The 15,687-nt window shown below is 42.2% G+C and overlaps 1 protein-coding gene across 4 annotated transcripts in view; it reads left to right on the top strand.

Annotated features, from left to right (window-relative positions):
* Positions 1 to 15,687, top strand: part of daam1b (dishevelled associated activator of morphogenesis 1b) — a 126,305-nt gene that overhangs the window by 85,405 nt on the left and 25,213 nt on the right. For all 4 annotated transcript variants that reach the window (XM_021612170.3, XM_036985191.2, XM_021612169.3 and 1 more), the window contains exons 4-10: positions 10,527 to 10,598; positions 12,289 to 12,383; positions 13,563 to 13,896; positions 14,784 to 14,894; positions 15,054 to 15,157; positions 15,265 to 15,331; positions 15,423 to 15,540. In XM_021612170.3, the coding sequence (XP_021467845.2) occupies positions 10,527 to 10,598; positions 12,289 to 12,383; positions 13,563 to 13,896; positions 14,784 to 14,894; positions 15,054 to 15,157; positions 15,265 to 15,331; positions 15,423 to 15,540 (901 nt within the window). The remainder of the gene's footprint in view (positions 1 to 10,526; positions 10,599 to 12,288; positions 12,384 to 13,562; positions 13,897 to 14,783; positions 14,895 to 15,053; positions 15,158 to 15,264; positions 15,332 to 15,422; positions 15,541 to 15,687) is intronic.

The raw sequence follows: 15,687 nt of genomic DNA on the forward strand, positions 1-15,687 counted from the left end.
ATTTAAAGGCAATGCTACCAAATACTAATTGAGTGCATGTAAACTTCTGACCCATTGGGAATGTGATGAAAGAAATAAAAGCTGAAATAAATAGTTCTCTCTACTATTATTCTGACATTTCACATTCTTAAAATAAAGTGGTGATCCTAACTGACCTTAGACAGGGAATTTTTACTAGTACTAGGATTAAATGTCAGGAATTGTGAGAAACTGAGTTTAAATGTATTTGTCTAAGGTGTATGTAAACTTCCGACTTCAACTGTGTGTGTATGTATGTGTGTGTGTGTGTATTGATATATAGATAGCTCGATAGATAGTTTGGACACCTAAGTCGTTCCAGTTTTTTTTTTAACTATTTTTACTAGAATAATAGTGAAGACATCAAGACTATGAAATAGCACATACAGTGGGGCAAAAAAGTATTTAGTCAGCCACCAATTGTGCAAGTTCTTCCGCTTAAAAAGATGAGAGGCCTGTCATTTTCATCATAGGTACACTTCAACTATGACAGACAAAATTAGAAAAAAAAATCCAGAGAATCACATTGTAGTATTTTTAATGAATTTATTTGCAAATTATGGTGGAAAATACGTATTTGGTCAATAACAAAAGTTTATCTCAATACTTTGTTATATACCCTTTGTTGGCAATGACAGAGGTCAAACATTTTCTTTAAGTCTTCGCAAGGTTTTCACACACTGTTGCTGGTATTTTGGCCCATTCCTCCATGCAGATCTCCTCTAGAGCAGTGATGTTTTGGGGCTGTTGCTGGGCAACACGGACTTTCAACTCCCTCCAAATATTTTCTATGGGGTTGAGATCTGGAGACTGTCTAGGCCATTCCAGGACCTTGAAATGCTTCTTACGAAGCCACTCCTTCGTTGCCCGGGTGGTGTGTTTGGGATCATTGTCATGCTGAAAGACCCAGCCACGTTTCATCTTCAATGCCCTTGCTGATGGAAGGAGGTTTTCACTCAAAATCTCACGATACATGGCCCCATTCATTCTTTCCTTTACACAGATCAGTCGTCCTGGTCCCTTTGCAAAAAAACAGCCACAAAGCATGATGTTTCCACCCCCATGCTTCACAGTAGGTATGGTGTTCTTTGGTTGCAACTCAGCATTCTTTGTCCTCCAAACACGACGAGTTGAGTTTTTACCAAAAAGTTATATTTTGGTTTCATCTGACCATATGACATTCTCCCAATCTTCTTCTGGATCATCCAAATGCTCTCTAGCAAACTTCAGACGGGCCTGTACATGTACTGACTTAAGCAGGGGGACACATCTGGCACTGCAGGATTTGAGTCCCTGGCGGCGTAGTGTGTTACTGATGGTAGGCTTTGTTACTTTGTCCCAGCTCTCTGCAGGTCATTCACTAGGTGTGGTTCTGGGATTTTTGCTCACCGTTCTTGTAATCATTTTGACCCCACGGGGTGAGATCTTGCATGGAGCCCCAGATCGAGGGAGATTATCAGTGGTCTTGTATGTCTTCCATTTCCTAATAATTGCTCCCACAGTTGATTTCTGCTATTTTGTTTCTGGTGTCCTTTGACAGCTCTTTGGTCTTGGCCATAGTGGAGTTTGGAGTGTGACTGTTTGAGGTTGTGGATAGGTGTCTTTTATACTGATAAGTTCAAACAGGTGCCATTAATACAGGTAACGAGTGGAGGACAGAGGAGCCTCTTAAAGAAGTTGTTACAGGTCTGTGAGAGCCAGAAATCTTGCTTGTTTGTAGGTGACCAAATACTTATTTTCCACCATAATTTGCAAATAAATTCATTGAAAAGTGCAGTTGAAAAAAACATCAAGCACTATGATGAAACTGGCTCTCATGAGGACCACCACAGGAAAGTAAGAACAAGAGTTACCTCTGTTGCAGAGGATAAATGCATTAGAGTTAACTGCACCTCAGACTACAGCCCAAATAAATGCTTCACATAGTTCAAGTAACAGACACATCTCAACATCAACTGTTCAGAGGAGACTGTGTGAATCAGGCCTTCATGGTTGAATTGCTGCAAAGAAACCAATACTAAAGGACACCAATAATAAGAAGAGACTTGCTTTCCCTCACACCTCCTTACATAGTCGGGCAGATAAAACACGATTGTCTACTTCTGACGGCGAAACTACTTACACTACTGCATATGTCGTGCCCCAATTAGTGTCCTAATTAAGAATCATCTTGGGGCCTGGACTAGCCTAAATGGGTCTCCCTACGTCTGAAAACAAGCCAAAAATGTCTCCATACCCTCATTATTATAAATGTGAGAAATGCTTGGAGTTGCACTTTATCCAACCTGCTTTCCCTTCACTATGTTGCTTTTATTCTTCTCTCTTTCTCTCCCTATTTCACTTGATTCTTTCTGTATGTTTGCTTAGCTGTGGTCCGAGGCAGAGTGGATCAGCAGGACTTTGCTGGGATTTTTTACCAGTGTTGCAGTGAGGATCAAAGCAGGGTAGTGTGTTTGGGCACAATTAATCAGCAGAGTTGGAGGAGGATAAACCCCTAGAGCCAGTGTGGAGGAAGGGGAAGCGGGGAGAGGGGATGGATGGATGGCCTTTGGGAGGTAGTTGGCCGCAGAGAGAGGGGAGTCTTGGCAGCGGGACGTCAGTAATGCAGACTCAGCAGTGAGCCTGGCCCGGGCCCAGCTAGCAAGGGCTTGGCATGGCTCCCCAAAGGCCTAAAGCTCACAGACAAAGCGGGTGGGGGGTTGTAAGGGTTGTGCTCAGTCGTCCAAAGCAAACAGGAAAGCCTCCCTTGGCAGGTGCAGCTTTTGTTTTCGAGGGAGAGGGAGATGGGGTTGGTGGTGGGGGCGGCCAAGCCCGCAGAGTGATGGAGGCACTCCTTTCTCAGTCCCCACTTCACAGCCAGCCAGTTCATTATGGAGCCTTTGTGTTCCAGAGGACTTCGATACGGTAACAGTTATCCAGTAAACACGATCCCCCGCAAGTTCCGCAGAACAAGCAACGGATGGTAGGCTAGCAGCGGCGCTGTCTCTCTGAATGAATTTGTTTACTTTGGTTCAGCCACCTGAATTGATGAGGTCATGCTGGAGAGCATCAATCGCTTTCTACAATTTCATTTAATATGGTTTCCTCTATTTGTCTCTGTTAATCAGGAGGTGCCCTGCTTAGCTGCTCTGTTAGCAGGGGATCTGCACTTGAAACACACAAAATGAAGGATGCTTGTTTTTTTCTGTTCAAATATATTTTAATATATATATATTTTTGTTGTTGGTCAAATCCACTTTGCCATAGTGCAATCTGCTTTAAAAGTTATTATAGTTACCTCCCTGGGTGCACTAACTACAGTAGGCACAATACCACTCAATTCTGTTCCAGATTCTGGATTATGTCCTAGGTGAAAGTACACATGTACACACAGAGGCATACCACTGATTATGTTTGGGTGAAGGAAGTTTTGTTTTTCTATATGGAATCCTGTGTATTTGCTGTTATTTTAGTTTGTCAACTTTCCTTTCAGCCCTAGACTATGGCGACATAATCTATATGATCTAGAAAAAAAAGAAACGCACGCCTATTTAGGCGAGGTGCTGGCTAGCGGAGTAGAAAACGTGAAAATAAAGGAGAGCCGCACACTGTAAGAGCTCAGATGCAAAAATGTAATATCCAACGTTTCGACAGCCAAGCTGTCTTCATCGGGGTATAATCAGGGTATGATGAAGACAGCTTGGCTGTCGAAACGTTGGATATTACATTTTTGCATCTGAGCTCCTACAGTGTGCGGCTCTCCTTTATTTTCAAGACATAATCTATATGAACACAGCTGCCACTTCTTTAACACTAGAACTGCTGGGCCCCGAGGGACCCCCCTTCAAACTAATGAGTAGTCATTTTGACTGCAAAACACTAGCAGTGTAATTAATACATTTCATATATGCTATCACATAAATGATCAGTTGGTTGTGTTTATGACAGTTTTAGGTAACATTAGAATACATTTTTATAACACAATAGCATTTTCATTAGTTTTACTGTAGGCTATTATGTAAAAAAAAAAAAAAGTTCAAGTTTTCAATCAGTTTTATTTGTGGAATAAATTTGTTACAACTATGAAACAAAACACAGATGTGTTGGAGCACAGTAACAGCTTCTTGACAACAACAAAAATGATTAAAAAAAACAACCAACAAGACGCAAGGTCAGCAAGATGCGCCGTCAAATAATGAAAACATCAGAAGCCTAAACATTATTATAAGCGCCAATTGTGCTTGATAAAGTGAAAATCAGCACAAAAGTAATAATGGCATTACAAAAACAATAATAGCATTATAATTTGACAGCTGTCGATATTCTGATAATCTGCCCGTAGCATTGTCACCGGCTTGTTCTATCCAACCAATGTCATCCTTTCCTGTTTCCTGTCTCACCGTTTCATTTGGTGGTGGCACGGGCACCTGCTCAGTGCGCACGGTTCTGGCCTCAGAGGTGAAGGTTCAGAATTAGAAGAAGAATCATCAGAAATGTCATGATTCATTTCTTCCCCACCATCTGATTGGTTTTCATTCAGATTTTGTAGCAGCGCTAATGCGGCATGTGCATCCATTCTTCTTGGTCTTCTTGCCATTGTAAATGGTCACTATCTCACTGTGTACTCCAAGTAGGGCAGAGTAGACTGATAAGACTGCTTGGATTCGATGGACTGATGTAGGGTACATTCCATTTTGAGATTACAATTAGAATAGAGTACAATAAATAAAATAAATAAAATGGGCCACCTTGTTCTTCATTCACAGTTGGTGATTACTCAATTATGCATCATTCGCTTCCCCAGAAAACCACCAGCTGCCATGGTTTGGGGGGACCCTCATTTCAGGTCTCAGATTAGGTAAAGTCACTGTGCAAAGCTAGGCTAGCTATGACTAGCTGAACTACGCTATATGAGACAAACACTCTGGCATATACACTACATGACCAAGAGTATGTGGGACACCTGCTCGTTGAACATCTCATTCCAAAATCATGGGCATTAATATGGAGTTGGTCCCCCCTTTGCTGCTATAAGTGCCTCCACTATTCTGGGAAGGCTTTCCACTTGATGTTGGAATATTGCTGCGTGGACTTGCTTCCATTCAACCATGAGCATTGGTGAGGTCAGGCACTGATGTTATGCAATTAGGCCTGGCTCGCAGTCAGCGTTCCAATTCATTCCATAGGTGTTTGATGGGGTTGAGGTCAGGGCTTTGCAGGCCAGTCAAGTTCTTCCACACTGATCTCGACAAACCATTTCTGTATGGACCTCGCTTTGTGCTCGGGGGCATTGACATGCTAAACAGGAAGGGCCTTCCCCAAACTGTTGCCATAAAGTTGGAAGCACAGAATCATCTACAATATCATTGTATGCTGTAGCGTTAATATTTCCCTTCACTGGAACTAAGAGGCCTAGCCTGAACCATGAAAAGCAGTTCCAGACCATTATTCCTCCTCCACCAAACTTTAAAGTTGGCACTTTAAGGTTTGGAAGCTCCCGACGAACATTTATTGCGCTGGCGTTGCTTCCGGAGGCAGTTTGGAACTCAGTAGTTAGTGTTGCAAACGAGGACAGACTATTGTTAGTTGCTACGCACTTCAGCACTCGGTGGTCCCATTTGGTAAGCTTGGGTGTCCACTTCCTTTTGTATATATAGTGTATGTAAATGTTTGTAAGCCCATACTGGTCAACATGACCTTGAAGAGAGGTTGAGGGCTGCTAGCCACCCATCTTAAGGTCAGTGCTGGAGGTGCCGGATAGAGACAGCAGTTTTTAACCAGATTTCCAATAAAATTCCAATAAAATCATTTTAAAAAAGCAGACAGCTCACTCAAAGTTAACAATGAACTGCACAAGATCAAATCTGTCTCGACTAATGCAATATGTATCACATTAAGTATGGAGAAAACAACAATGTTGGCCAATGTTGGATTTTTGAGGTTGGTTAGTTTTTTAAATTGTTTTTATTTAATTGTTTTATTTTATATATAATCACAGTTTTTGATTTCTGAATCTCTGAGCAATTGTATTTGTATAAAATAATTTTCCAAATGTTTTGAGCTCAGTATTAGTATAATTTATTGTATACAGTCATTTTGGCTCATCTCTATCAAGGGTGCCAATCATTTTGGAGGTGACTGTAGGTTGTACGCCATTTGGTCTGCCTACTTGTAGTCCCAAAACTGAAATAGAGCAGAGACTCAAAGTAGGACAATGCAGATAAGTGGGCCTAGTTTATCTTCAACTCATCTCTGCGAACTGTGGCCCAGAACACAGAGGGAGAAAACCAAACCTTTATGTCCATAGATTGTTCCTGGCTACATACGAAAGCACAAGCTTGATGAAAACCTTGGGAGAATTGTGAATGAATGCTCAAGTTGTGCATTGGGGATATTGCTCGAATTTGGAAGGCTACATCTGCCTTGCAGGGTTGTTGTCCATTAATTACAGTGGGCTCCAAAAGTATTGGGACAGTGACTGTTGTCATTTTGGCTCTGTACTCCAGCACTTTGGATTTCAAATGATACTATTAATTTGAAGGTATTTTCAGGTGAACTTAAAGCACTTTTTGTACATAGTTTAGAAATTACATCACTTTTTTGTACATAGTCCCCCCATTTTAAAGGACCAAAAGTATTGGGACAAATTCACTTGTGTAATAAAGTAGTCAAAAGTTATGTATTTGGTTCCATATTCCTAGTATGCAATGATTACATCGAGCTTGTTACTAGCACGCAATGATTACATCATGCATCATCAAACTTGTTGAATGCATTGGCTGTCTGTAGAGTCCCAAGCATGATGTAATCATCGCATGCTAGGAATATGGGAATAAATACCAAACTTTTGACTACTCTAATACACATATAAGTGAATTTGTCCCAATACTTTTGGTTCCCTAAAATTGGGGGCTATGTACAAAAAGTGATGTAATTTCTAAACGGTTCACACAATATGAATAAATATACCATACAATTAAAGGACAAATCCACCGAGAAGTCACTAATTCCTTTAATTTACAATCTTTTTTGTGAAGAAATATTTAATTTTGATGTTATAATAAGGTTGGTAGCAACATGGAAAATCGTAGTTGAAATTTGATGCACCTCAAGTCGACTGCAAAAGCCACAATGGGCTGGCTAGCTAGCTAGCTAGCAAACGTGGCTACAAACAATAGTAACAAAGCTAGTTAGCTGTAAAATCGTCTAAACAAACTACACTATAAATTTAATAGTCAACAATCTCTCCATGTTCAACATGCATATCGATATGCCTCACAGAGTGGAGTCTAACATTCGCAAAGGCAGATATGCTTTTGAGGAGATGGGAAACGTTGCCAACGTTAATGGGCTGCGTGGTGCATTCTGGTCGATTCTTGGACAAGACGTGAATGGGAGTCTTCTGAAATGGGAATTAATTAACTTGCTATCTGTAGCATCGTATAGCTTTGGAATCGTGACATTACGTACTATCAAGGAAAATAGGCAAAAAAAGAAACTTTCCTTTTTCTGGGCCCTGTCTTTTAAAGATAATTTGTAAAAATCCAAATAAGTTCACCAGATCTTCATTGTAAAGGGTTTAAACACTGTTTTCCATGCTTGTTCAATGAACCATAAACAATTAATGAACAGACGGTAGACAATTAAGGTCACAGTTATGAAAACTTATGACACTAAAGAAGCCTTTCTACTAACTCTGAAAAACACCAAAAGAAAAATGCCCAGGGTCCCTGCTCATCTGTGTGAACGTGCCTTAGGCATGCTGCAAGGAGGCAAGAGGACTGCAGATGTGGCCAGGGCAATAAATTGCAATGTCCGTACTATGAGACCCCTAAGAAAGCGCTACAGGGATACAGGACGGACAGCTGATCATCCTCACAGTGGCAGACCACTTGTAACAACACCTGCACAGGATCGGTACATCCAAACATCACACCTGCGGGACATGTACAGCATGGCAACAACAATTGCCTGAGTTACACCAGGAACGCACAATCCCTCCATCAGTGCTCAGACTGTCTGCAATAGGCTGAGAGAGGCTGGACTGAGGGCTTGTAGGCCTGTTGTAAGGCAGGTCCTCACCAGACATCACTGGCAACAACGTCGCCTATGAGCACAAACCCACCGTCGCTGGACCAGACAGGAATGGCAAAAAGTGCTCTTCACTGACGAGTCGCGGTTTTGTCTCACCAGGGGTGATGGTCGGATTCTAATTTATTGTAGAAGGAATGAGCGTTACACCGAGTTCTGTACTCTGGAGCGGGATCAATTTGGAGGTGGAGGGTCCGTCATGGTCTGAGGCGGTGTGTCACAGCATCATTGGACTGAGCCTGTTGTCATTGCAGGCAATCTCTACGCTGTGCGTTACAGGGAAGACATCCTCCTCATGTGGTATCCTTCCTGCATACTCATCCTGACATGACCCTCCAGCATGCCACCAGCCATACTGCTCATTCTGTGCTTGATTTCCTGCAAGACATGAATGTCAGTGTTCTGCCATGGCCAGCGAAGAGCCCGGGTCTCAATCCCATTGAGCAGGTCTGGGACCTGTTGGATCGGAGGTTGAGGGCTAGGGCCATTCCCCCAGAAATGTCTGGGAACTTGCAGGTGCCTTGGGGGAAGAGTGGGGTAACGTCTCACAGCAAGAATGGGCAAGTCTGGTGCAGTCCATGAGGAGGAGATGCACTGCAGTACTTAATGCAGCTGGTGGCCACACCAGATACTGACTGTTGCTTTTGATTTTGACCCCCCCCCCCCTTTGTTCAGGGACACATTCCATTTCTGTTAGTCACATTTCTGTGGAACTTGTTCAGTTTATGTCTCAGTTGTTGAATCTTGATAGGTTCGTACAAATATTTACGCATGTTATGTTTGCTGAACAAAAACGCAGTTGAAAGTGGGAGGACATTTTATTTTTTTTGCTGAGTTTACATTGACTTTGAGAAGGGATTGCGTAACTATTAGCCTAGCGTCAACCTGAACGCGATTGGTCGATAGTCTGCTTAGTGGGGCGATTTACGTTCCTTTGTTCATTGGATCTCTTTTCTATGATATCTCAGACAAATGCACCATACAATGCACCCTGGACTAAAGAGGCAAACAAATAGGAATAATGTGCTAGACCTTTCATTAAATTACACATTTCTTGAGGTAGGAATATCACAAAAATATCATCAGTGGCTCATTTGAGAGAAGACATCCTCCAGAGTTATGACATTGGCCAGTATTGAAATCTGACATATATGATAGACGTTTTTGTGATCTAAAAGCTGTATTCCTATGAACTACCAGTGTAGTAAGAGCGATTTAGCACGGTGCTACGTAATACAGGACGGATTTATCACTGTCCGAACGCCAATAACTCGGATACACATGAAAACTTGAAATGACCCAGAGAATCGATAGAACATCACTCAGAGATGCATAAAAACATAGCATTCAAAATGGGTGAACCTTTCATTTAAGGTTGACAATCTGCACTTTCATCTCAGTCATTGTATCATTTCAAATCCAAAGTGCTGGAGTACAGAGCCTAAACAACAACAAAATTGTCACTGGCCCAATACTTTTGAAGCTCACTGTAATTAATGGACTTCAGTCCTGCAAGGCAGATGTAGCCTGCCAAATTCGAGCAATGTCCCCAATGCACAACTTGAACATTCTTTCACTAATCTCCCAAGGTTTTAATCAAGCTTGTGCTTTTGTATGTTGCCAGGCAGAATCTATGGCCATAAGGGTTGGTTTTCTTCCTCTGTGTTCTGGGCCACAGTTCTCAGAGACGAGTTGATGATAAACTAGGCCCCCTTATCTGCACTGTCCTACTTTGAGTCCCTGCTCTGTTTCAGTTTGGACTATTCATATATCCACTATACTAGATCCACTCTGTTTCTTGTGTCAAGTTGTGTGAGTGTGTTTGTGCTCATATTTTTTATGTTTATGTTGTGTGTTTTTGTGTCAGTGCACACATGCCTGTTTTAGGTCCATGTGAATTGTGTGTAAATTAGGTAATTTACTCTCAGGGCCCTGAATGTGGTTGACAAATCTGTTGTTGAAATGCTAAATGTGTTTCTGCTTTCAAGAGGAAGTCCCTGTCGTGATGGCTGCAATGGCATGTGAAATGTGTTATTCCCATGGTTCTCATTCACAATATATAATTCCCACATTGTGTTATGAGCATTTTATTCCAACTCTACAATTCCCACTAATTTCATGCTTTACGTTACTTTCATCATTCTACCTACCCTGTTATTGTTGAGGATGTTCTCAGCTTAAGTAGGCCACATGATTTATTGGGGTCATGATGATTTAAAACAAAATGCTTCCATTACTGTGTTTTATTCTCAACTCCTCTGTGCTCCCGGTCTCTTGCATGGACTTAACAATGGTGGAAACTCAGTCCAGCCGATGTTGACACCAATCATTTGAGATTGTACAAGTGCACCCTTCTGTAAAAGGGTGGAGAATTTGGACGCAAGCCCTAGTGGAAGACTCTAACCGACCAAACACATACTCTCTTCTCCTCTTTTTAGGAACAAGAGGAGAACAAAGGTGCAACCAGCTGGCCAGAGTATTACATTGACCAGCTCAATTCCATGGCTGCCGTAAGTAATGACTCCTTGTCATTCTTTACTCTAGGTCTCTTGTCTATGATTTTGTATAAATCTCTATCATTGACACTTCCAAAGTGAGTGTAGAGTCTACTGTGGTACTGAATTTCACTTTCACACTCCTTAAACAGATCTGGAAGAGACTTGACTGTCAATATAAACATTGAACTTTATCATTTACATGCTTGATATCAGTGATCCTAAAACCTGATATGCAGTATGCAGGTTTATGCCCCAGCTTAGTGGCATCTCACCTGATTCTACTGAGCTGGGACTAAAGCGTTGAATACAATGCGACGATGAATGGCTAAAAGCTGCGGGTGGCCGTCCTATTTGCTGTCGCTGCGGTGTGTTATAGGGACCACTCGGTTGCACTCGGCCGTCCATGGATCTGGTGTGTGTTTCCCATAAAATGTGCGTTACTGCGGCTCTCCAAGAGCAGGATGGAGGATCACTGTGTCTATATCAACTTTTGCACTGATTTGAGATTATCCTTGATTGAAACCTGATCAAGTAATAAAAAGCATGTACAGTAACTTAAATGATTCTTAAATGCTCAATAAAATAGATTGTACTGTACTCTAACCTCAAAACAATGTAACAAACAAATGCAAACAGTTATAATTACATCGGTAATCTGTAGCTCCTCAGATCAATCCTAAATCATAAAACAGTTACACTAAATCATAAAACAGTTATAATTACATCGGTAATCTGTAGCTCCTCAGATCAATCCTAAATCAGATTCATTCTGCATTCATGTTAGATTCAAATGTAACCGCAATTGTCAGCGTTTTAACTCCTGGCACGTGCTATGTTGATATGTTTTTGGTAATACTATTGCAGTTTTGGCAGGTGCAAGAGGTTCTGGGTAAGTTCCAAAGAAAGTCAGGCAATATCTAGCACAGACATGCCTCAGGCCTAGACACATCCAGCCGACTCAACTATCTAGAACTGTTCCTTTTGTATTCAAACAGCCGAGCAAAAACCTGGCACAGATTCGAGACCTTTCTCCTTTATCTGAATGGCACGTTCTCCACTACACTTCATCTATAATAAAAGCCACTGAACACAGAAATTGCTGGCACATGCTGGGATGCTTGTTATCGGATCCAAACATGGAGTCCCTTTCAGGTGCTTGTTCCCCAGCTGTTCCATACGCTTGATAAGCAGCGTAGGTTTTTAGCTGCACATGTGCAAAAAGCGTATGTTTGGTCAAGCAAAATATTACTTTCCAGTCAGAAATGGTATCTTTTAAAGCCACAGTCTGTAAGATTTCCAGTAATTAAATACAGAAATTATACACATTGATTTTGAATACGACTTACAGTACAAATACCTTCCTCAGTTTAGTACAACTTTCCTACCTTTTTATGTAACCAAATAACGAAAGACCTGTTACTTCATGTTTTACTTCATGTTTTTGTTGTATTTATGTATGAATCGAATCATGCTTAAACAGTAATGTTGCTCTCACAGGATGTCATACGTCGAGCACTACAGATAATCTGTATCATGCCAATATCACGGGATGCATTTGCTCTATTGTCTCTGTTCCTATTGGTACTATTCACAGTTAGTGTGGCTTGAAAATAGAGCACCTGGCTCAAGGAGTAGTCTAACCAATTCACGGCATTTTGACATGTTGTAACAGCTTTGGTGACGCTATATTTACGTTGCACAGAGGAAGACACTCCTTGCCCTGGAGAAGGAAGATGAGGAGGAGAGGAACAAAACGATAGAGAGCCTGAAGACTGCTTTGCGGACGCAACCCATGAGGTGCCCTGGCTCTCAAACTTCCATACACTTCACTGTACGGCGCATACACTCGCTAAAGAAACTAATTTAAATAGACTTGTATACACACACCCTATTCAAAAATGACCTGTAGCTACCACACATAGAATAAACACAGGAGGGAACAGGATTGTTTTCTGAAATTAATTTCATTATACAAACGCTCACAGACACACACACACACCCCCTTCTCTCTATTTCCATGCACTCTTCCTTCATTTTTTTGTACTCTCTTTGAATTACTGAAATAACAGGGCCCTACAGGGAGTAATTGCCATTGGAGTTACAGACTTATAGAAGTGTATATGCAGATCAGAATGAACAACAACGGCCCAGTAATTCATCACTGTACTGTAGATGGCTAGGCTGGAACACCACTCTTGGATATTGTCACACATGTCATAAATGATATGGTCCCTCTGCTGCGCTAGCTACGGTACCAATGCTATGTGGAGCAGTTATGTAACTGCTCTTAATAAAAGTAGGCTTTATTATTCTAACGCTTCAGGCAGTCCTTCCCAGAACATCTAATCTTTCATTCAAATCACCTATTATGTCGTTAATCATACTTACTGCTGTGGGGCAGTAACCTGGGTAGCGTTCATTGCAACGTAAAATGTATTGAAATGAAGATGAGTGTTTCTTATTGGCCAAGTCCAGGTAGACCCCTCCCTGTTTGTCTGTTTCTTCCGTTTGGTGCCAAATGAACACGACCCAGATTGATCTGCTGATTGAACATATGGTGTCCCTCTGGCTGCATTGTGTGAAGCATGTTTTTTTGTCTCTTTCACATTAGTGTGTGTTGCACCGTTTAATGACCCTGTGCAACCTGAAGATCAGGTGTCAGAATTTCACGCCCAGGGGTTATGGTGGCACTTGGTCACTTACTGGCCTTTTATTTCTTCAGGTCTTTGTTTTTTAACAACTTTGATAACACACTCAGAGGTTGACCATTTCCTCAAGATGTTAGACCTAATTACTATTTTGGGTATTTCCAGTGCTTAGGATTGTAGTCTTTATACCCTATTTCAAGTGGAAGAAATGACAATTACTAAATGAGATCCCATAGACTAGCCCCTTTCCTCCAACTGGCAACTGGCACTTGCACTTTTAACTTAGTTTTTTTTTATTGATATCCCGTTTCCACTTGACCTTCCTCAGGTTTGTGACTAGGTTCATTGACCTAGATGGCCTGACCTGTATCCTCAACTTCCTGAAGACCATGGACTATGAGACGACCGAGTCGCAGATCCACACCTCGCTCATCGGCTGCATCAAGGCCCTGATGAACAACTCCCAGGGGCGCGCCCACGTGCTCTCGCACTCGGAAAGCATCAACATCATCGCCCAGAGTTTGGCCACCGAGAACGTCAAGACCAAGGTGGCGGTGCTGGAGATCATGGGCGCTGTGTGCCTTGTGCCTGGCGGGCATCGGAAGATCCTGGAGGCCATGCTGCACTACCAGCGCTTCGCCTGTGAGAGGACGCGCTTCCAGGTGGGCAAGGGGAGGGTTATTAATTAATATTTTAGTCACCGTTAGCAACCGATCCCCTTAGTTGTATTGGATAAACATTCAGTACCATTTAATATTGTAACATTTAGACTTTTGGCTGGGTTATATACACTGAGTGTACAAAACATCCAGGTGAAAGCTTTTGATACCTTATTGATGTAATTTGTTAAATACACTTTAATCAGTGTAGATGAGGGGGAGGTGACAGGTTAAAGAAGGATCTTTAAGCCTGGGGACAATTGAGACATGGATTGTGTATGTGTGCCACTCAGACGGTGAATGGGCAAGACGAAAGATTTAAGTGCCTTTGAACGGGGTATGGTAGTAGGTGCCAGGCGCACCAGTTTGTGTCAAGAACTGCAACGCTGCTGGGTTTTTCACACTCAACAGTTTCCCTTGTATATCAAGAATGGTCCTCCATCCAAACGACAACCAACCAACTTGACACTACTGTGGGATACATTGGAGTCAACATGGGTCAGCATCCCTGTAGAACACTTTAGACACCTTGTAGAGTCCATGCCCTGGTGAATTGAGGCTGTTCTGAGGGCAAAAGGGGGTGCAACTCTATATTAGGAAGGTGTTCCTAATGTTTTGAACACTCAGTGTATAGTTGACACCCAATTATAGTTATTCATTTCAGCGGTTGAATAATGAATAATGTAATATTTCCTTTAAACATCTGCCCTTTATTCAAATAACACGATTGGCTGGCCATTTGCAACAGTAAACGCTTTACATTGGCTAAAGTGGTTTGGCTCCAATGGTTTGTGCAACTTTGTGTCTGCAATATAAATTGTCTCTACAATATGATTGCTCTCTGAACGACGAGCCATATCTGTGGTCATCTCCTTTCCTTCACCACCCAGACCCTGCTGAACGATCTGGACCGGAGTACGGGTCGGTACCGGGATGAGGTCAACCTGAAGACAGCCATCATGTCCTTTATCAATGCTGTCCTCAGCCAAGGTGCCGGAGAGGTAAAATTAGCCGTCAACCTCTGCATCGCTTGTCTCCTAACTCCACACTTGCACCATACTTCAATTTGATTTTCTCTTCAATCAAACTTGTGCTGCACCTCAATCTGACTTAACTTTATTGACACCTACTTTTGGTCCTCCATCTTGTTATGTTCCCAGGCCAGTTTAGAGTTCCGCATCCACCTCCGTTACGAGTTCCTGATGCTCGGAATTCAGCCAGTCATTGATAAACTTCGCTCCCATGACAACTCCACATTAGACCGGTGAGTTGGAGCCCAGTTCCCGTTAACCTGAATTGTGACACAAGCCCCTTTTTTCTCTTGATCTCTGACTAAGCATGCCCCTATTCATTTTACTTCATCTCCCCCAGGCATTTGGATTACTTTGAAATGCTGCGCAATGAGGACGAGCTAACTATGTCGCGACGTTTTGAGTCGGTAAGTAAAAACTTCTTGTTTCCTTCCTGAATCCCATCGTCGGTTGTGCATGATAAGGACAGTGACTTGTCAACGTGTTCTCTGTTCCCAGGTGCACATAGACACTAAAAGTGCTTCCCAGGTATTTGACCTCATCCGGAAGAAGATGAACCACACTGACGCATACCCTCACTTTATCTCCGTCCTGCACCACTGTCTCCTCATGCCTCGTAAGTGCTCCCTGCCGCATTCCTGACCTGCTGCTAATGTTGACCCCGGTCAGTAAGAATTTAGCGCTGTGACTTTGGTAGTTGCCCAGAATATTGTGTTTCCCTATTCCTGTCAGTGGAGGCTGCTGAGGGGAGGATGCCTCATAA

The sequence above is a fragment of the Oncorhynchus mykiss genome, chromosome 8, assembly GCF_057628025.1.
Source record: "Oncorhynchus mykiss isolate SJ-2025 chromosome 8, ASM5762802v1, whole genome shotgun sequence".
Classification (NCBI taxonomy): Eukaryota; Metazoa; Chordata; class Actinopteri; order Salmoniformes; family Salmonidae; genus Oncorhynchus; species Oncorhynchus mykiss.